Below are 23,849 nucleotides of genomic sequence, written 5' to 3'. Positions count from 1 at the left end.
GACCAAAAATTCTATAACCTGTACGAACTTCACTGGCCTATTGGTGACCACGCTGAACACATGCATTAAGCACCCTTTTCCCAGACCATGGCTCATATATTTGCATTTGTCATTGGTCCACCTATACGTCAGTCTGCTAATCAGATGTGAATGTCATGTGTGAACTTGCCTCTTGAGTTTGTTTTTGTAAAAAGGATAACAATAATTTAATTCATGGTACTGCTGGTAGGTAAAAATAATTATGGTAGCATGTAAGCACGCAATATTCGCCAAAACTGGGAATATAGATGGAAAATAAGCTTCATATCACATGAACCATGCTCTGGTAAAATGGGGTTTAATTCATGTGCATTAGCTCTTTCAGTGCTGGAACCGCATTTTGAAGGCCTTTGCAAACAGTTTGGATCCAGATGAGACACCACAGAACGTGGCGTCTCATCTGGATCCAAACTGTTTGCTATTCTGATAGTATTCTTCTTTGAAAAAAAAATCAAAGAAAATGTTATTTTAAGAAAGTCAGCTGATGACATTTTAGCTGACGACAAATTTCCCAGCATGCAAAGGGTTAAGTGTTGTCCCAGATTATCATGTACACTCCGTACAGGCTAATAATGTATGACATCTTCCCTTTTATGCAACTTTTTTCCTAGTCTCTTTTAAACAAAAATCCAGTTTAGGCGGAAAGTGTCTTCCCTGATAAGCATGTGCAGACCCCACAGGCTAATCAAGGACGACTCTACGCATACGCATTAAGCCAAGATAGAGGCTCAATTATGATGGTACTTCAGTTTCTTGCAATTCTTAAACCGCTGAAAGATTTCACAAGCTTGTGTACAAAAGAAACAATCTTTCAAAACAAAACATTCAAGTAAAATTAATAGTCTCATATTCTTGAATGTCTGTTTAAATTGTTAACTTCGTCCACAGAATCCAGTTGTCAAGCAAAAACTTAAAGAGCTTTAGATTCAAAGGGCTCTCAATAGACTGTTAACTTAACGATAGGTGCCTTTCAGTTTATACATGAGCTAACTTGTCTGTCTCTTCAACTCACGTTTAATGTAACATTTTAACATGCAACTGCTTCAGATATCACACTAGATAGCAAGGAATAAAATTAATTTACTTATCTAAAATTGGAATTTGTGTACAGGTCTAACTTCTTTTGTCAATAATAACACTACTGTAAGAGTTTCTCTGAGATCAGGTTTCAACTAACACATTGCCAAAAAGCCTTGAGAGATTGCAAGCCTTTGCCATGGGTCAATTACAGAGTCAACAAGGGTGAGGAGAATTAAGTAAAAAAACTTGCTATCTCCCCCTAATATCAGTTTAATATTTGCTCATCATTCAAGCTGGATTGGGCGTCAGGGTGCAATTGCTTATGACAGTACAATCCCTAGTCTATCAAAAAGAAAAGGTGAATATGTATAGTACATACAACAATTTTAGTAAATATTTGTAGTATGGTTTTGTGCTTTGAATGGCAGAAAATGAAGTAATCATTTATTGTATATCATAAATAATAAATTATCGTCTGATTCATTTTTGTTTTTACAGAACATTATACCAGTCTGTTTAGGGGAATGTTGGGTTAAATACAGTCGAGTCTGCACATGCTAATGAGAGGCGACTTTTCGTCTAAACTATGGTTTTGTTTAGAAAGATTCTTTAAACATTGTTATGCCCCCAAAGGAGGGCATATAGTGATCACCCGTCTGTATAGTGATCACCCGTCCGTCTGTCTGTCTTTCCCTCACACTTTGCAAATAGGTTTCGCATTTAGGTTTCGAAAAATGCTCATAACTTCATGTTGCTTCCGATAGCAACTTGATGTTTGGCATGCATGTGTATCTCATGGAGCTGCACATTTTGAGTGATGAAAGGTCAAAGTCAAGGTCATCTTTCAAGGTCAAAGGTCAAATATATGGCTTCAAAGCGGCGTAGAAGGGGGCGTTGTGTTTCTGACGAACACATCTCTTGCTTTTAACGTAGAATGTCATCTCTGATTAGACTTTGAGGACTGCACAGGTTAATCTGAAACAACACTTTACGCACATGCATTTAGCCTGGTTTTCCCAGAACATGCTCAGGGTTAAACTGTTCATTTGAATCCCTTAAATCCAGTTGTGCAATATTTATGGAATCCAGTTTAAGGTATACAATATTTTTAAGGATGCACAATGTTGTGTTCATTATGTTTTAGTTCAACATTGCCACTATTTAAGTGCCTCATTTTATGTCCAAGTTGGAACAATCATGGACAATGATATTGCTGTCACCCATTAACGTTAATTGATTACCTTTCATTTTTCTGCTACAATCTACTGTCATCTGCTGTTTTTATTGTTTTCTGTTATAAAAACCTGATTAATTTCTCTTGTGTTTGTCCTCATCTAAACTAAAAATTATATCTGTGGTGCCATACCAACAGTTAGTGTCATGTTACTGTAGTGACATAGTTTGAGATTTTTGCCATATTGATAATGATCACTGTTATGCCCCCTGGTAGGGTGGCATATAGCAATCGCACTGTTTGTCTGTCTGTCCGTCTGGCATTCTGTTTTCCAGAGGTTTTTTACACAACTCTAAGATTTATTGAGCTGATATTTTGGTATGTAAGTCCACCTACATGACCTACAGATGAAGTGTAAAATTTGTTCCGGTCCGTTTATTATTGACTAAGATACAGGCCTCTGACTGATATAAAGGAAAGTAATGAGCTTTAAAGGAAGATAATTTTTAAATATCATTTGGCAGCTACCGGTTATTTTTGACGCAGGAAGTAATATTGACACAAGAAGTAATAGTTTTGTGTTTTGGGGATGTTTTATATGCAATGCTTTCAGATATTGAGCTGAGTTTTGGTATGCAAGTCTACATACATGCCCTACAAATGAAGTGTGAGATTCTTGCAAGTCTGTTGATTTGACGTAGTTATGGGGCTTGGACTTGAAAATGTTCACTATAATAACGGTTTTCCAGAGGGTTTTTTACGCATCGCTTTCAGATATTGAGCTGATTTTTGGTATTTGAGTCTACCTACATGACCTACAGATAAGTGTGGAATTCTTTCCAGTCCATAGATTTTTGGCAAAGTTATGGGCCTTGGACTAAGAAATTGTTTCCATAATAACCGTCTTCCTGATATTTTTTATGCAACACCTTCACATAATTAGCTGATTTTTGGTATGTGAGTCTACCTTCATGACCTACTGATGAAATGTGAAATTTGTTCCACTCCATTGATTTTTTGTGAAGTTATGGGTTGGACTTATAAATGTTTTCCAAATAACTGTTTTGTTGAGGTTCTTTTATGCAATGCTTTCAGATATTTAGCTTATTTTTGGTTTGTGAGTCTGCTAAATGACTAACAGATGAAGTGTGAGCTTCGTTTTGGTTCATTTATTTTTGGGTTACTTTTGGGCCTTGTGTTCTCTAAAATAGCTGCTGTGACACTTTAAATTGCATGGGGGGGGGGGATTGTGTTCCACAAACGCAGCTCTTGTTTCGTTTATAATTGAGTTCTGAGTCATTTGATTCATGACTTTAATATTATCTGATTTTTTGACCTTCCAGAACGTAAATTGAGCAATACTGACAACACAAACACTATGAATAGACTGATCAATTTATAACCAAGCATGATTATTGCAATTGTAATACTACAATTCATGCTAGGATGAATCCTATTCCATGGTTCAGGGCAAGGGCAAGTGTACTTAATGAGAATAAAGATTGCACAAATAAGCCACGCTCTGGGAGATCCCAGCTTGGTGCATGTGCAGAAAGTGTATTCCCTGCTTAGCCTTTGCAATCTGCACAGGCTTATTAGGGAGGACACTTTCCACATAAACTGGATTTTCATTAAGAAGAGACCTCCTTTAAACAAATAAATCCATTAAAGCAGAAAATACTGTCCCTTGTTAGCCTGTGCAGACTGCTCAGTCTAATCTGGGAAACACATTACACTCATGCATTAAGCCCTGTTTTCACAAAATATATATCTAAGTATCAGTTGTTTTAACTTGTACCATGTTTTCCTTCAGTTGGTTCAGTGGACGGGCAAGATGAAGCGTCATGTCTCCACCAAGACCGGTCAGTGCGTGGCTGACGGACTGCTGTGCATATGCCGCCCCATGCAGACTGCGCCCCTTGTGGAGATACGCATGGACGGAAACATGTTCATGTCCCGCCATGACATGGGAATGACATTCACATTCTGTGATACAAGGTCAGTGCATGTCAACATGGTAATGATACAAGATCAGTGAATGTCATGGGGCTTAGGCTAGGTTGAACAGATAACCTGATCTGGCCCTAGGACTTTCAACATTTTTAGAATTGTGTCTGTACTTTTATACTGTTTAATACTTTATATTTGTAGGTATGACATTTTGTGTTCTTGGCCGTGTCAGGGTCATGCTATAATTATGTTCAAGCCTATATTTATTCAGTCCTATGAGAGATTATTTGTGATGGTCATCCAGACAGTATCTGGACTGAAGTGTTTCTGCATACCTCTAAAGAAATTTTCGATCTTTAAAACCCTAATAAATGTTTATCTAAGTGAACAATCATAAACAAGTATGCTACTTGTATTATAATCTTATGAATGACAGCTTTCTGATGTAAGTGTTGGAAAAATATGTATAATTATATTGTGCATTTCTTACACAGAATTGAAAGTTTTATTGTGACAAAAATGTTTACATCCCATGGAGCATGGGTGTTGTTCTTGTTGCTGTACTCCAGACTTGAACTGTTGTTAATGATATTTGCCTTAACATTAATTTGCTGACTTCTGAGGAAAAGTTTAAGAGCTACATATGTCACAAAGTACCCCTCAACATGGGTCACTTATGTATTTGCACACAGTTCATTAACCTATTAATACATTTTGATATATATGGTTAAGTCATATGCAAAGCTGAAGTCTGTTTTCTGAATAAATCGAATTTTATCTTGACGATTGAATGAAATTATGTTGATAATTCTAAATTCATCACTTAAATGTAAAGTGATCAGGTATTTAGCATTCAATGCAAGCTTTTCAATCCGAAAGGATACTAACTTAAAAATGTTAAATTGTCTCGAGTGTAGTCAGATGCTGTAAAAGCTGATGACATCAACATGTATTGATTGTATCTGCTGGCCAGAATGTATGTTTGAATGACACAGTGAATTGTTTTTTCCCCATGGCTTAAATCTCTGCTATTTTGTCACGTAGGCCATTATTTAATTGGGTCTAACCAAAAAACTGTGAGTGGATTTCATTCACTTAATATGACATATTTACAATTCAATTAATGTTTGGTAAACTCAATACACATAAGTCATGACTCAGTTTTAAAGGCTGTTATGCAAACAGACGCTTGTTGAACCGTTTTTTTAATTACACACGTACTAGATTTCTTGTTGTTATATATCTTCTATATGTGTGTATGGGTTACAAATTCCCTTACCCCCAGATGGTTTATGCTGCATTATTTGAATGTTGATTACAGCATTGTAAGGTGGTGACAATCACTGTGATTTGGGATGGTTGATGGTGTACTGACTTTGTTATTTCACAATCAAACACTCCTTGCAAATATTTAGTTCTGTTGCAATAAGGTTCTCTTATATGTTTAATGCTCCATTTTGTGATCATAACATTTGACAGCTGCAATTTGTATTGAAAACTCTTGAGAAACGATAATATTTATTATTTCTGCTATGAGCAGAAATTATGATGAGATGTTCTTTGAAAATCTGTCAGCATCAAGTGTTGTTGTTGGTATTGAATAGTAGTCATTGATTTAAGTTCTGAGGATTGAATGGTCATGTCATCATAAGTGAGTCCCAATTGTAGATTGATTTAAAAACAAATTGAATGGACTTAGGGTTCAAATAGGTCTACTTATTTCTTAAAGTTGCATCTGTGTATACAAATTTAAAAGCATATTGAATTTCAGGTTGGGTAATGACAGAATTTAAATAAGTGAATTCAAAAGATAAAGCTGCATTAAATAATATTGGACTATAGCCAGAAGTAATAAATATAGACTTTAAACCTATTAGGTGAATTAGTAAAATTGATGAAAAAAAAATGAATAAAAAACTGAAGCATTAACTTTTTATTAAGTTTAAACAACTTTGAATGTTAGTTTTGAATGGCATGAAGATAGTCTTTGAACATCACTGTTGAATCTATTGACTAATGAACTCTGGTGTATCTTTCTTTTCAAGAATAAGTGACCTGAGGTATTATCATTGGCTAAAATATTGTCTTGGATGGATGGGTAATTTTTTATCTGCAAATCAGATAATTATAAATCAGAGAATTATTTTTTTGGTACCTGTTGAAGCCTTAATTGCCATTGAAAGCCTGATATCCCTTACTGCAAACATCAAGTTCCACTATAAGTTGATTTGTGACTTAGGAAGCCCACCAACTAGGTCAGCCTGCTGGGCGGATTCAATGAGCCTTGTTGTGGGAAAACTGGGCTAAATGCATGTGCTAAAAGGGCCATCCCAGATTAGCCTGCGCAGTCTGTACAGGCTTATCAGGGATGACACTTACAGTCCAAGCTTTATTTTTGCTAAGAAGATTCTAACTTAAAATGAATAATACCATACAAGCGGAAAGTGTCGTTCCTGGTTAGATTGTGATAATCCAAGACAACACTTTAAGCATATGTTTTAAGCCCTGTTTTTCCAGAATGCAGTTCAAATATGTTCTTCACTGGGAATATTAACATTGTAATAACCTTTAATTGTTTACTTGCATTTTTTTTTTGCTTTTACAAGTTCTTATTCTTAACTTCTTATTAATTGGCTTAAACCATTGATATATATAATAGCAGAAGCTGTTGTTTTTTGCTATTAGTTCTATACAATTTACCAAGTCCAAGAAACAAAATCTTATTAATGGGAATACAATTAGATTCATGTTTAAAATACCTTTCTGGTTATACATTAAGTCAACTTAAGTTATAACTCAAACAACATGTGATATTTTTGCAAGAAATTGAAATGGCATAGTGGTTTCATCTTGTGAATGCTCACAAAAACATGTCTAGATTTTGGTGTGATATTATTTAATTATAAAAGATTCCTATGTATAGGACACAGTTCACTGCTGGAACTTTGTGTAAATTGAATTGTTTATAGCGTTTTGCCGCTGGCAACTTTCCTGCATTATGGCAATCTACATTGGCAGCAGCAGACTGTCATGCCATATTAAAGCAATTTCCTTGGGCAGGGCAGAACCTAGCATAGCCATGCACAGTATTTAAAAATATATAATTATGTTATCACATTTTGCAACGATCGTTCTTTAGTTAGTCAGTTCTTCCTCAAGGCTGGTCTGTCATTTCTGTGTCTGAGAAAGGATGTTGGCATGTCAGTTATGAGTGATAACTAATTGCTATTGCTTAGATGGCGCTCCATTATGTTTATAAGATGACAATCAATTATGTTTATGGCCAGGAATCAATTCAATTACTTTCTTCCAATAATTGTTTCCATTCTCTGAAGCGAATTTCACATAAGTAACAATTGATTTTTATTAACCAGGTTTTCCGAAGGAAAAAACTGGTTATTAGATTGGCGAATGCGGGCGGGCTGGCTGGCTGGCGGGCTGGCGGGCGGGCGGAACAAGCTTGTCCGGGCCATAACTTTGTCGTTCATTGTGAGATTTTAAAATCATTTGGCACATTTGTTAACCATCATTAGACGGTGTGTCACGCGAAAAAATTACGTCAATATCTCCAAGGTCAAGGTCACACTTTGAGTTCAAAGGTAAAAAATAGCCATAAATGAGCTTGTCTGGGCTATAACTATGTCATTCATTATGAGATTTTAAAATCATTTGGCACATTTGTTCACCATCATGGGACGGTGTGTCCCACGAAAGAATCACGTCAATATCTCCAATGTCAAGGTCGACACGACTAAAAATATATTTATTTTAAAACAAACTTACAAAGGGGGTTAATTTTGTTTGTTCATTTCAAAAGTTCAGTTTGAGTTGTCTCCCTTTATCAGATTTTTTTCACAATGAAAACCTGGTTTTGTGACAATTTTGTCCCTTGTTTGCAATTGCTTTAGATAGGATTTTAGCTAAATAATAATTTATTTACCAGTAGAATTAGTCTGAACAAGTACGTTAACTGCTGTGCCTGTTTAGCCTGTGAAGTCTGCACAGGCTAATCAGGGACACTGATGTGATCTTTTATTGAATTTTTAATTAAAAGGAAGTCTGTTTTAAACTTACAGTCAGTCAAGGCAGAAAGTATTATCCCAGATAAGCCTGTGTGGATTGCATAGGCTAATAGTGGATGATACTTATTCATAACCCCAGTTTTCCCACATTAGGGCTAAATTGTATTGTTATGATGTTTGGAACTTGCCTGCCAGTGGTGCAAACAATATCTGCAAGCATTGATTTGAACTCACTAATCAGAATAGCCATGGGTACCATTAATACATACAAGCTGTCATGCTCCACAAGATATGCTATCTGACTGCTGATCCAGAGGTCTAGAGTTTGAAATATTTTCAGGGCAGTATTGGTTAAATGGAGGTTAACAATAATGGTTTTAAAAACAATAATTATCATGTGACTTGTCTATTTCAGAATAATAACTCTGATAGGCTATGAGCCGGACGAGGTACTGGGGAAGACTGCCTACCACTTCCACAATCCTATAGACGCTCCAAAGGTCAGCATATGCCACCAGAACTGTAAGTAGACCACAGAGTTTTGTTTTACTGTTGTTTTTTTTTATCAAAAGATGACTTTAAGAACTGAAATCATTGCTAGTATAGAAATAAGGTGACCTGTTTTGACCCTCGGTTTCTGGTATATTGAACAATTTACTTGGTCCCATTAAGGCTTTAAATTTCAGTGTTTTACTCTAAAGGTACCAACTAAGTAGGTGTACATGGGGCGTATCCCTTCCACCTCCTCTGCGCATTCACACACAGGGTTATATTGGAGTCACTTCATTGGTTTGTCAGAAGGTTGATCTGCTTTAAACATTTAACGTTATTTTAGCAAACTACTTTTACATTTCTGTGGATATTGCATTGAAACTTTAAACATCTCTGAAGAATTATGTTAATGAGAACAGTCATTGAATAAGCTTTTATGACATTTTTCATTGAAATGAAGTATCTTCTTAGCAAAATTCCAATTTAGGTGGAAAGTGCCATCCCTGATTAGCCTGTGCGGACTGCACAGGCTAATGTGGGGCAACACTTTACACACATGCATTGAGCCCAGTTTTCTCACAATGCGGCTCATATATTGGTATACCTTTTAACTCTGGTGAGTGCTTCAGGGAGATCAGGATCCTATTGGTAGTGGTTATGTCCAATGAATTACTTAATGAGATTGAGACCTAGATTGATCTCTTTGAGTGTTATCATGGGACAAGAAGGCCCTCCTGTGTGTTAGAATGTAATAGTTTAATCAAAAGTTTATGAGAAGTAATATAACAAAATAATATTAGTTTTAAACTAATCTGCTTAAGCAACTATGGCAAGTTTGGCTTGTGCTTATATGTTTAAGGTTTTGATGAAAAATGTACCTAGATTTGGCAGCATAAAATAAATCAATAAGCAGTCTTAATTAAAATGTATAGATTAAACACACAATATTTTTTTTTATAAAATGAAATTTATTCTCAATTGAGAACTGATCTGTGAGGAATTTTGAAATGTTTATACTTTATTAGGAATGATTAAAAAACTGTTGCATCTTCTGAATATGTTCATATTGGTTTCAACACTTTCATACCAAATTCTTATATTTCATGGTGACATCCAATGCCATTATGTTGCAATCCTTAAGATAAACAACTTTTGAGTGAAAATAGTTCACAAAATTTGTCTATAGTGCAACCCAACTCTGCTACCAGTCGAAACCAGTCTTTGCCCATAGGAAACAGTTCAGTACAGCTCCTTATGTGATTGTATTGAAATTTAAGCAAGTGACAAGACAATACAAGATCAATACAGAATCAGGACTAGAAGACATGTTGTTCAATACGGAATCAGAACTATTGTTGTATTCTGAAGTAAATTGAAGCTAGAGACATACATGCTGCAGAATATTGCAGAAACTGTGGGCCGACTTAACTTGCAAATTGACTACCTAAGATGCTTATAACCATCTAGACTTTGTGTTTGTGTTTTTAGATTTCTCATTTTTAGTTTTAATGCACTACAATTCTGTCATTTGTTTATCACATTTTTATTTAAACTGTTGTGTTGAGACTGATATTTTTTTTAGGAATCGTGCACTTTGCTTTATGATGTTTATGGTAAAAAAACTATTAGTTATTTAATGTTTATAATTATTTTACCCAGTGCTCAATTTGAAACACTTAAATATTTAACATTATTTTTTTTACTAACCACATAGGCCTGATGACCTGATGATGAACTGCATAATTAGTAGCCACTGTGGAAAAAAGTCACACATAAAAACTGATAGTTAATGTGCTTTTCATAGAGCAGCAATGTCCCATGACAGCTACATCCATTATAACAGCTCTTGGGTTTTACAAATTGTCCATGTTTATTAGAGCGAGGTCAAGGCTGTGTTAAGCGTCCACTGTGCTGGCTTCACTTGTGTAACCAGGGTAACTGATGTATTTTATTGAAAAGCACTGAATGTTTCATCTTGTATTAAATTATTATTGATGTTATTTTACTTACACTTTCCAACAAGCCAGTTGACAGAAATTTATAGCTGCGCCTTTTTTCAATGGGATAACATGCGGATGGATCATGGGTACATATGCTTTTATTTCCCAACACGAATATTGTCCCAGAACTATTGTCCATGATTGGTCAATGCAAATTTGACATGACACAAATTTAAGACACACAAAATATATACAAGTATTAAATTGCATGAAAATTATACCCTTCTTATTTAAGTGCTTTCACAGTTCTCATTTACAAGGTTATTTAGTAAAAAGATATTGTTAGGAAACAAATACCTTTATTTAGCGCAAGGCCAACAATAATAGCTTGGTGGTGTGTATTTGACCTGTTTTATGGACTTTAAAGGGACCTGTTCATGTTTTGGGAATTGAAAAATTGAACAAAAATGTTTAAGATTCGCAAACTTTTGTTGTAGGTGTGATATTTGCAAGGAAACAGTTATGATGAACATTTACCCTATCCATTTTATGCATCCTTAGACGAGTTCAAAGCGTGAACATTATAAAGCTATACAAACACAAAAGAATTGAATTGATTTGGATAGTTCTGTTGCTATTGTTATATTTTGTAACACAATGAAGGTTGCCTATATAAAGTATAAAATACACCAATCTTGTTTGAGCATTGATGGCCGAGTGCTTAAAGTGTTAGACTTTAACTCCAAGGGTCAGTGATGTGAGCCCAAGGATGACTATTTTATACTTTAGTGGGGGACATATTGTTTTTGCCCTGTCTGTCTGTTGGTTGTTTGGTTGGTTTGTTTGTTTGTTTGCTCCAACTTTAATATTTTGCCAACTTTTCCAATATTAAAGATAGCAACTTCATATTTGGCATGCATGTGTACCTCATGGAGCTGCACATTTGGAGTGGTGAAAGGTCAAGGTCATCCTTCAAGGTAAAAGGTCAAATATATAGCTTCAAAGCGGCGCAGAAGGGGGCATAGTGTTTCTGACAAACACATATCTTGTTTTTTCTTTAATTATACCCCCATAACCATTGGTAATGGGGGCTATATAGGAGTCACTCTTTCGGTCGGTCTGTCGGTCAGTCTGATCCGAAATTTCATCCGATCTTCACCAAACCTGGTCACAAGTTGTATCTAGATGATGTATTGGTCAAGTTTGAATATGGGTCATGCCGGGTCAAAAACTAGGTCACGGGGTCACTTAGTGTGTTTAAAAACCAAAAATTTGTCCGGACCATTACTATGTCATTAATCGTTAGATTTTAAAATAACTTGGTACATTTGTTCACCATCATGGGACGGTGTGACGTGTGAAAAAGTATGTCAATATCTCCAAGGTCAAAGCCACACTTGGGGTTCAAAGGTCAAATGCTTGTCTAGGCCATAACTTTATCATTTATTGTGAGATTTTAAAATCAGTTGGCAAATTTGTTCACCATCATTGGACGGTGTGTCACGCGAAAGAATTAGGTTGATATCTCCAAGATCAAGGTCACACTTTGAGTTCAAAGATAAAAAATGGCCATAAATGATCTTGTCCGGGCAATAACTATGTCGTTCATTAGTGAGATATTAAAATCATTTTGTACATTGTTCACCATCATTGGACGGTGTGTCGCGCAAAAGAATTACGTTGGTTTCTCCAAGGTCAATGTCACACTTTAAGTTCAAAGGTCAAAAATGGCCATAAATGAGCTTGTCCAGGCCATAACTATGTTGTTCCTTGTGAGATTTTAAAATCATTTGGCACATTTGTTCACCATCATTGGCCAGTGTGTCTCGCGAAAGAATAACGTCAATATCTCCAAGGTCAAGGTCACACATTGAGTTCAAAGGTCAAAAATGGCCATAAATGAGCTTGTCCGGGCCATAACTTAGTCATTCATTGTGAGATTTTTTAATCATTTGGCACATTTGTTCATCATCATTGGACGGTGTGTCGGGCGAAAGAATTACGTCAATATTTCCAAGGTCAAGGTCACACTGTGAGTTCAAAGGTCAAAAATGGCCATAAACGATCTTGTCCGGGCCATAACTATGTCATTCATTGTGAGATTTTAAAATTTCTTGGTACATTTGTTCACAATTATTGGATAATGTGTCATGCGAAAGAATTATGTCGATAACTCCAAGGTCAAGGTCACACATGGAGTTCAAAAGTGAAAAATGGCCACAAATGAGCTTGTCCGGGCCATAACTGTCATTTATTGTGAGATTTTAAAATGACTCTGTACATTAATTTTGTTCACAGTCATTGGACTGCGTGTCATGCGAACGAATTCAAGAGTTCAAAGGTCAAAATGGCCATAAATAATAATGGCATAATAATTCTTAAAAATCGCCATAAATTAGATTCTCTTGTTTTGTGAAGACAGCATGCAAAATAGTCTGTGTCAATGCAGCACTTGGGGGTATACGTCATGTCTGTGACAAAGCTCTAGTTTTAATCTTGCTCTTTACAGTAGCTATTAATGTGTAATGGTTAAATTTATCAATTTAAAGCATTTAATGACAAACTTTAAAACATGCCAAAATCTGTGAAAAGGTCCCCTTTTAATTCAGACTCCGTGAACAACATTAAGGCTATTTCTTATTTACAGAATTTTAGGGAAAAAAACATACTTTTTCAAAATGAAAAGTCAATTTGTAATTAAACAATTACAAAAAATTATATGACAACTTATAAACAAACCAGCATGCTTAAATATGCTGAGTATAGAGTGAAACATCCACATGCAAAAAATGCATGCAACTGCAGACAGGTGCATTATTGTGCAATCATGTGTTAAAGCTGAATGTGGGGGAATTAATAACTGTCTTCATATACTGTTGTTTATAGGTAATAAAAAGAAGTTTAAGAATAAATAAATGGCAATTAATCTTAACATTGCTGCAGGTTGAAGGGGGGCATTGCTGCAGGTTGAAGGGGGATATGAATTCTGGATTTTAGACTGGGTGCTGAAGCTGTCTTTATTGTTTTGTACACACAGATTGAAGTGTTTAAATTTCATGTCAGATATTTAAATTATGAAAACTAGTTTTGTCTGACAGAGCTAGCTGTGGGCTGCTGAATAATTAAGTGTTGTTTTTGGAAAACCAGGCTTAGTGATTGTGTGTAAAGTGCCTGATGAGCATGTGTGGCTTTGACAACACCTTAAGCACATGAATTCAGAGTTATCCAGTGATATTTGTTTCCTTTACTGTTTTTGTTGTAAGGTTCCATGTAAAAAGACTGACTTTTATTTGACTTTTTTTCCCAATTCCTGGGAAGAGCCAGCCCTAAGTGTATCAAGTATATTCCAAGCATAGATCACGAGAAAATTCCTGAGATTGAAGACATGAAACACTCAGTCTTCCAATATTACTATTGACACTTTAACAACAGTTGCACCACTGAACTCTTGTTGTATGATATTAAAGGGTTTCTCAATCAGTAAGTTGTATCGCTTCTAGTTTATGTGACAGGCTTTGTTGTTGTTGTTTGTAGTTAAAAGATTGTTGTTGTATGTAGAGATAGTTTTTCAATTTTTTCTCACCTCAGGTGAGCTTTTGTGATCAGTTTATAGTGATAGCTCTGTTAATGTTTTTTGTAGTGACTGACCCTTCTGTTGTTAGAAGTGACTTACTCTGTTGTTTTCAGTGATAGCCAAGGGTTCTTCCATCAGCAAGTACTACCGCTTCATGGGCAAGAATGAGAACTGGGTGTGGCTGCAAACCAGGGCCACCATCATCTACAACACCGCCAACAAGCCTCAGTACATCGTCTGCATGAACTATGTCATCAGGTATGCATACAGGCAATCCTTATTATCTGCTCATCTATTACAATTAAACCAAAGAATCTCTTATCTGTAGTGGTTTTTCTTTGAGCAAATAAGAAGTTGCACTTTTAATGATTAAAGCCCTTTTGTGTGTAATTTACATCCGGCTTATTGTGTTCCATGTTTAACTTCCTCTTTGTTTGCATGTCATGTATTATGTGAAATCATTTGTATCAATTGTTGTTATTAATTTTTATTATCAATTGTTGTCCTGAAATAAAATTTAAAAAAAGAAATCTGTTAAATGAAAATGTGTCATTTCACCACACCCACTAATAAGGTCAAAATCAGCTAAACCCATATAAAGACAATAACTTGAGTGCATATACACCAACTTTAATATAATTGCTGTAAAATATCCCACAGTTATGATATATTAACATTTTTGATAGATTCTTTATTCAATGAAGTTGACTATTTTCATTATTGCACCATAAGAATCAATGTTTACATTTAACCAAAAGTCATTAGTTTGTTACTCAGACATTTTATCCGGAATTAACATTTTCTCTGACATTAAGTCGCCTGGTTCCCAGCCTTTAAGCGTAGCATTGGTTCCTGGCTAAGACGAAAAATAATTGTGTTGCTTCCAATGCGTATAGATTACAGACTTAACAAGTGTGCAAATGTTCACTTTTCACATTGCAAGATGTAAAGATAGGCGTTGACCAATCTAGACGTGTTTACATGCTCACAGTGAAAATTGGCATTCACCTTTGTAAACAAGCGTTAGAGTTGTGACAAAGTTTCGTGCGTTGTGTATGCAATTTCAAAATACAAGTTAATAAATATATTACATTCTGAACAATAAATTTTGTTTATTCATTAAACAGTTTTAATTGGACAATGCTTAAGATAAACTTTTGTGATATCTCCATCTTGAAAAATTAACATTGTTGAAAATTGAAACATAAAATATCAAACCTTTTTTTTTTGAACGGATATTATCTGACATGCATGTATTATCTATAATTGAAACATGGAACATATCAGCTGAATACTCAACAACATTTCTGGTGAAAAATATTATTGGCATTGGTGATAAAATCATGGTGTCAAAACTTGCTATGGCAAGGATGAAACTTTTTATTGTAACATCTCTTTACATATCATGACCTGCAGGCTCTGGGAATAAATGTCTCCTCTGTCACATTTTCTAGTTGGTTAATGAAATAAATCAACAGGACACATTTTAAATGTGAAAGGTTTAAAACCTTTATATATATTATTTAATATTTAGAACGGATAAGTTTGTTTATTTGTTTCTTGACATTTTTATACAACATTAGTTTGACTGTTTTGTATTATCAAAATCAAATGTTTTCCTCGCAGAAAAAAGTTTGTTAAGGGAGACTACTGTGATTCAGTTTGGTGGTAGAAAGCATGTATAGTGTCCCTTTGTGCTGATAAAGGGGGCAACGACTTAGAGAAACAAACTGGTCATAAATTAACCCTTTACAACTTGGAAACATAGTTTAACGCATTTGTAGTCCCTCAGAAAGTTAAATTAAATTAAAGACCTTTCTTACTAGATTCAAGTTTGAAAGGCTTCATTTCCAACCCTTAAATACTGATGAGCACTAAACAGCATAAAACCTGAACAGACTGCGAGTTACTCTCAGGCTGTTCTGGTTTTATGCTATTTGCACATAGCCATTTTCACTTTGCTTCTAAGTAGGAAAGGGTTTACTGCCATCACTGCTGTAATGAGTAGATAGATACTTTCTCCTGGGTGGAACCTGTCCAGAACATTATGTGATATTTCTGTTGCTAAATTCACTGCCAATGTGTGAATAGTCAATATACCATTGCCTGCCAGCTGCAATATAATTTAGTGACCATTTTTATACGCCCGTCTATGACGGGACGTATTATGGTATACCCCGCGTCCGTCTGTCCGTCCGTCCGTCCGTCTGTTAATGTCGTACGCTACGTCAAATATCCTTTGACAGATTTTCTTCAAATTTTAACACAATCTTAATATTGATAAACCCTGATCCCCTTTCGTTTTTGACGGAATTCTGAATTGTCGTTCCAGAGTTATGGGACTTTGTTCGTCAAAATTTCGTGATTTCATTGAATGTCCTACTGTAGCTCAAATATCCTTCGATGGATTTTTTTCAAATTTCAACACAATCTTAATATTGATAAACCCTGATCCCCTTTCGTTTTTGACGGAATTCTGAATTGTCGTTCCAGAGTTATGGGACTTTGTTCGTCAAAATTTCGTGATTTCATTGAATGTCCTACCGTAGCCGTCCGTCCGTCCGTCTGTTAATGTCGTACGCTACGTCAAATATCCTTTGACAGATTTTCTTCAAATTTTAACACAATCTTAATATTGATAAACCCTGATCCCCTTTCGTTTTTGACGGAATTCTGAATTGTCGTTCCAGAGTTATGGGACTTTGTTCGTCAAAATTTCGTGATTTCATTGAATGTCCTACTGTAGCTCAAATATCCTTCGATGGATTTTTTTTTTTTTTTTTTTGTATCCCTGAAAAATTGAACAAGGTGAGCTTTTTTCTATTCCGATTGTACACTACCACTTACCCATCTACATTTCTCTTTTATTATTGGTCAAAATATCTATAACAGGTTTACTTCAACTCCATATCCTCTAAAGAAATGCATACATATACTCAAAAAAAGATATGGTATGAATGTCAAGGAGACGGCGCTCCATGCTCATGTACTTATAAAATAAACCATGTATTCAAATACAAATAAACTGAAGTAAAAAAATGATTCAAAGGGTTATTTATTACCTTACTACTTCATTGGCGAACGACGGGCGTATCATGCGCTCATGGCGCAGCTCCTCAGTTATCTTGATGTGCTAGTTTTTCAGTCCTAGCAAAGTATAAACAGGTAGAACTCACCAAAATTAAATTATGTCACAGTACTGCCTGTTCCCGATTCTTGTGTGTTTATACAAGACATGCTTGATTCAATCAAATATGTCAGACACTTTGAATTGAGGAAATTTTGCAAAATAATTTTTGTCACATTAAATAGTCAATACTAATGCATATAATGTCTATAATATTAGCTAATCACTGGATAAGTAACTGATTAATTGTGTTTACACTTGATTGGTGTAATTGTTGGCACAGTGAGAACCTTATTCTTTAACAGTTCCAAGGCTCCAAAAGAGCATGCCCCATGAAACTTAGTCAGCAGTGTGTAGCCTTTCTAAGTGGAATGTAGCCCAGCAGAGGTAAAGGCCCAGTCTCACTATGATGCCGGTGGAGCCCCTATGCGTGATCCGGGATCTACCGGGATGAACCGGGGCTCCATCGGGGACAATTGAGATGAACCGGGGACAGATGGGGCTCCACTGGGAAAGTATTATAATGTTTAATACCTCCGGGATGAACGGGAAGGACCGGCAATGACAGGTGTGGCACGGAACAACCGGGACCATACAGACCCCGGCAGAGCTACGGAAACGCCCCGGTTGTCGCCGGTGGTGCCCCGGTTGAGTCCCAGTGAATGCCAGCAGAGTCGCGGTATAGCTACAGTACATTGGTAAACTGGGGCTCTGCCGGGACGCCACCGGCATTCACCAGGGCTCCGTCTGGTCATTACCGGCGATGGCCGGGGTTAAACCGGGGCGTTGTCGTTGCTCTGCCCGGATCTGATGCTGGTATAGCCCTAGTGGAGTTACGGTATACTAGGGCTCCACCTGGGCATTACCAGCGACAAACGTGGCTGTGCCGGGGCTTCACCGGGATAAACCATATCTAGTCCAGGGTTGACTGGGACTCTGCCGGGTTGTTGACCGGCTTCAACTGGGGCGGCACGGGGAAATAGTGTGATCATGTTAAAAAATTTCTACGCATCATCCCGATTCACGCCTGTTGACTGGCGTGAGCAAAACAGGATGGAATGGGGCTCTACCGGCAAAAGTGAGACTTGTGCTTAAGCGGGAAGCCAGTCCTCTAGATGGAAATTTAAGTGATAGTCCAGACATGAAGCCGCAGTGATAAACACCTATAAAAGTATAATTGATGGAATATTAATAGTGTGTTCTGTTTTATTTACATATATCTCAGTAGCTCAGTGTTATTCCAACCATAAATGACGGTTTCATAAATGATCTAGCCAGTTGAGTTATAACTTTCAGGATTGAGGTCAAGCATTTTGTACAACAAATTTCAAGAAAAAATTTACTGAAACATTTATATATTCACTAAAAATATCCCTGTCAATAGTTTGGTGCTGTATGGTTATCCAATTTTTGGTGTTGAGGATAAGCACTTATTAAAAAAGTAAATAAATCATGATCAAAATTCACTCTACCCTTGAGGGAACAAGAAATTATGATTGTTTTTTTATTCCAAGTAGATAAAAGCTTTCAAAGGGAGTTAATTATGTCATGGCAGTCTCACTTATTTTTGTTGAATTTGTCTTCCTTTCACATGTCATGTGGAAACGTTGACTTGCTGGTATGACAATCTTTGTTGCCTCCAATACTGATAATATTGATATGAGCAATGAACATCATGCAGTTCCTTCTCATTCATAAAATGTGTACTGTGCACATTATTTTTAAACATAAAACCATAATGTATGTTTTACAATAAATAAATAAAAACTCAATTATATGAGAAACAAAATATGAGCATTCATGTGTTTGTTTAAGCTTCATTTTGATGGATCAACATGTAAATTATTTTATATCGGTTTTAAAAATAAAAGATAAACTAATGATATCTGTATGATATCTCAACTGAATTCCTTGGTCAAAAACAAGGTCAGTACTTGAAATGCCTTAATTACACTTTGGAAGATGATTTGCCCAATGATCATGAAACTTCCAAAAGAGATTATTTTTCTCTAATGATATTGACATCATCACAGTAGTTCAAAAATGGCAAAAAAAGTTCATTAAAAACATTACTGCCAAAGGGTTGGGCAGTTTTTATGCCCCCGGTAGGGTGGTATATAGCAGTTGAACTGTCCGTCAGTCTGTCTGTCAGTCTGTGCGTCTGTCAGAAAACTTTTAACATTGGCCATAACTTTTGCAATATTGAAGATAGCAAAATGATATTTGGCATGCATGTGTATCTCATGGAGCTGCACATTTTAAGTGGTGAAAGGTCAAGGTCATCATTCAAGGTCAAAAGTAAAAAAAAACAATCCAAGGGAAGTAAAAAGCTTTAAAAGGGAGATAATTTCTAAACCTGCCAAATGATATATTGAAATTTTATTTCAAAGCGGTGCAATAGGGGGCATTGTGTTTCTGACAAACACATCTCTTGTTCTTTTGTGAAGTCACATTTACCCTATCATCATGAAACAAATTATATTTTTTGTTTTTGTATTATCATCAATTTCCGCTGAGAGTTTAAACATTTGCAGATAAAATACCTGGCTGCCATGAGGTGATGCAGTTTTCCTGGTACGACCTGATTCTATGTGTTTCAGACTTTTATTTCATGATTCATAAACAGTCGGCCAATCTTTTCCCACTCTTTTCCCAATTTCCAAACTAGAGAAGAATATTTTTCATAATAATGTCACCTCCCACTTAAAATCTGTGTCATAAATGGTTAGAAAAAAATTAGCCAGAAGTCAAATTAACACATGTATTACAGAAAGATAAAAAAAACAGATCATAAAAAATCCACATCTTATCAAAAATTTTCTTTGGGTCTGAGTTTGGGCCCTCTTGTATTTGTATGTCTCCGGAGCTCAATGTGCTCATGATGAGCTATTGTCATCACCTTTTGTGGGTCATAAATCATGAATTGTGCGTTTTCACTATTTTCCTTGTTAACATTCTAGAGGCCACATTTATAATCCAATCTTCATTAATTTTATCTGAACATTTATCCCAAAGATATCTTTTGGTAATTCTAAACTATTTCATTTGAGGTCATATGAGGCAGAATTAAAGACTGAAGGCATGAAAAACAAAGTCCAGTGAAATCCAAGAACACATCCTGCGTTTGTTTGGCAAAAAGGGGAGTCCATTAAACTGTGTTCTGTGTTCTTAGCTGAGCCCTGATATGCTCATTAAAAAGGGGATTTCAGCAAACTGTGTTCTTAGATGAGCCCGGATATGTTCATTAAAAAGGGGAGTTCAGCAAACTGTGTTCTAAGATGAGCCCTAATATGTTCATTAAAAAGGGGAGTTCAGCAAACTGTGTTCTTAGATGAGTCCTGATATGTTCATTAAACAGAGGAGTCCATCAAACTGTGTTCTTAGATGAGCCCATTTAAAAGGGGAGTTCATCAAACTGTGTTTTTAGCAGATGCCTGATATGTTCATTAAAAAGGGGAGTCCATCAAACTGTGTTCTTAGCTGAGCCGTGATTATGTTCATTAAAAAGGTGATTTCAGCAAACTGTGTACTTAGATGAGCCCTGATATGTTCATTAAAAAGGGGAATTCAGCAAACTGTGTTCTTAGTTGAGCCCTAATAATATGTTCATTAAAAAGGGGAATTCAGCAAACTGTGTTCTTAGTTGAGCCCTGATTATATGTTCATTAAAAAGTGGAGTTCAGCAAACTGTGTTCTTAGATGAGCCCTGATAATATGTTCAATAAAAAGGGGATTTATTTAGTATGTGAGATAAACATGGACACAAATTCCTGATAACCCAAAAAAATAATCTGAAAATCAGATCCACCAATGTTCATGTTCAAGAAATAGTTGTTTTTTTTACAACAATAATCATCCAGAAAAAATGATCTCACGGTTTTTCCTTTTAAACAAGTAACTTAAAAAACTATTCCTTGAATTTTTTCAAAGATTTCACATGCTTATAACTTTAGTGCTTTAAAATTATGTAATTATATGTAATTATATGTAATTATATTTTATAAATATTTATATTTCATAAAATCATTGTATTTTTCCCCACTTTCTTATGATAGTTACATGCCTTCAGGTCTTAGTTGAGCTCCTTCGGCCCCATGGACCTCTTGTTATTTATTTTATTTTTCAGTGCAATGTTGTTATTCAGCTTATTAAAACATGGTTATTGTAATTATTGCCATACAAACATTTAATGAAAATTATTTCTGACTTCGGCTTTCTTAACTAAATTGAATACATAGAATGTCAAATTAATGAGATATTTAATTTTTTAGCTCGACTAATTTATATGAAATATATACAGTGGAGCTATCCTACTCACCCTGGCGTCGGCGTGACCGTTTGCGTTACTGTTAGCGTTAGCGTCTGCGTTAGCATGCAAATGTTAAAGTTTTCGTACTACCCCAAATATTTTCATTGTCCCTTCACATATTGCTTTCATATTTTGCATACTTGTTTACCAACATGACCCCAACCTATAAACAAGAGCAGACAACTCTATCAAGCATTTTGTCATAATTATGGCCCCTTTTCCACTTAGAATATGCAGCAAATGTTCAAGTTTTCGTACTACCCCATTTATTTTCATTGTCCCTTGACATATTGCTTTTATATTTTGCATACTTGTTAACCAACATCACCCCAACCTATAAACAAGAGCAGACAACTCTATCAAGCATTTTGTCATAATTATTGCCCCTTTTATACTTAGAATATGCATATTATTGATAAATCTATGTTAAAGTTTGCGTACTACCCCAAATATTTCCTATATCCTTTGACATATTGCTTTTATATGTTGCAAACTTGTTTACCAACATGACCCCAACCTATAAACAAGAGCAGACATTTTGACAGAATCAAGCATTTTGACATAATTATGGCCCCTTTTACACTTAGATAATTGAACAGTTTGCTTAAATTGCCATAACTTCTTTATTTATGATCACATTTTATTACAACTTTGACAAAACAACACTTATCTGAATACCACAATGGATTCCACCTAAACAATACCCCACGCCCCTACCAGAATCCCTCCCCCCCCCAACCTCACCCCCCCAATTTAAAAAAAAACAACAACATCATCTAATAAAAATTACCACACCCCACATTAAACCCCCCTCTCACCCCCCCCCCCCAAAAAAAAATAAAAAAATATTTTTGTTTTTAAACATCATATAATAAATAACCACACCCTTACATTATACCCCCCTCTCACCCCCACCCACCCACCTACCCCCCCCCCCCAATTGTTTTTTGTAAACATCATCTAATAAATTACCACACCCCACATTATACCCCCCTCTCACCCCCACCCCCCCTACCCCCCCCCCCCCAATTTTTTTTGTAAACATCATCTAATAAATTACCACACACCACATTATACCCCCCTCTTACCCCCCCCCCTACCCCCCCCCCCCCCCCGCCCCAATTTTATTTATTTTTATTTTTGAAAGATCGTCTAATAAATTATTGAATATGAACAATTTCCCCATGATGGCTTACGTTATACTGTCAAGCACTTGAATAGTCGAGCGCGCTGTCCGCTGACAGCTCTTGTTATATGCCCGTTTTCAAAATTGGACATATTGCAAGATCACCCTTGGCGGGCGGGCGGCGGCGGCCACAGCAGTTTTAGCTCTCTAATTCAAATAGTTTTCATCAGCTCTTGACCAAACTTGGTCAGAAGTTGTATCTAGACAATATCTAGGTCAAGTTCGAATATGGGTCATGCCGGGTCAAATTTAGGTCATGGGGTCACTTAGTGCATTTCAAGGATTTAGCATGCTGTCCGCTCTTTAATTGAAGAAGTTTTCATTCAATCTTCACCATATTTGGTCAGAAGTTGTGTCTAAATGATATCTAGGTCAAGTTAAGATATGGGTCCTGCTGGGTCAAAAACTAGGTCACAAGGTCACATTGCATTTCAATCATTTAGCATGGTGTCCGCTCTCTAATTGGAGTAGTTTTCATCCGATCTTCACCAAATTTGGTCAGAAGTTGTGTCTAGATGATATGTAGGTCAAGTTTAAATATGGGTCATGCCGGGTCAAAAACTAGGTCATAAGGTCATTTAGTGCATTTCAAGCATTTAGCATGGTGTCTGCTCTGTAATTAAAGTAGTTTTCATTCGATCTTCACCAAATTTGGTTAGAAGTTGTGTCTAGATGATATGTAGGTCAAGTTTAAATATGGGTCATGCCAGGTCAAAAAATAGGTCACTGGGTCACTTAGTGCGTTTTCAAAACTTTGCCTCTCAAATGGTTAGTTATGACATAAAAATATATCATTTTTGCCACTCAAATAGTAATGTTATGTGTTGCTTAATTTTCAAAAATATATCATTTTGCCCAAAGTTGTCCAAAACCTTCAAACGAGCGTATCTTGTGACAGTTTGGCACTCTTGTATTTTGCTATAAATATGCCTGATCATTGCTTTTTGACTTTTAAGAGGTAATTCAGTGATCATTGTGTGCCCCATTCATCACAAGGCAGTGGCACCAGTTTGCTT

At 35.9% G+C, this 23,849-nt stretch overlaps 1 protein-coding gene across 2 annotated transcripts in view; it reads left to right on the top strand.

The window, feature by feature from the left end:
- LOC127873696 (protein similar-like) overlaps positions 1-23,849 on the top strand; it is a 124,296-nt gene that overhangs the window by 87,840 nt on the left and 12,607 nt on the right. For both annotated transcript variants that reach the window (XM_052417635.1, XM_052417636.1), the window contains 3 exons: positions 4,047-4,231; positions 8,621-8,727; positions 14,325-14,469. In XM_052417635.1, coding sequence (XP_052273595.1) covers positions 4,047-4,231; positions 8,621-8,727; positions 14,325-14,469 — 437 coding nt within the window. The remainder of the gene's footprint in view (positions 1-4,046; positions 4,232-8,620; positions 8,728-14,324; positions 14,470-23,849) is intronic.

The sequence above is a fragment of the Dreissena polymorpha genome, chromosome 3, assembly GCF_020536995.1.
Source record: "Dreissena polymorpha isolate Duluth1 chromosome 3, UMN_Dpol_1.0, whole genome shotgun sequence".
NCBI classification, from domain to species: Eukaryota; Metazoa; Mollusca; class Bivalvia; order Myida; family Dreissenidae; genus Dreissena; species Dreissena polymorpha.
Note: the sequence above shows the minus strand (reverse complement) of the source record. Positions and strands in the feature narration are given on the sequence as shown.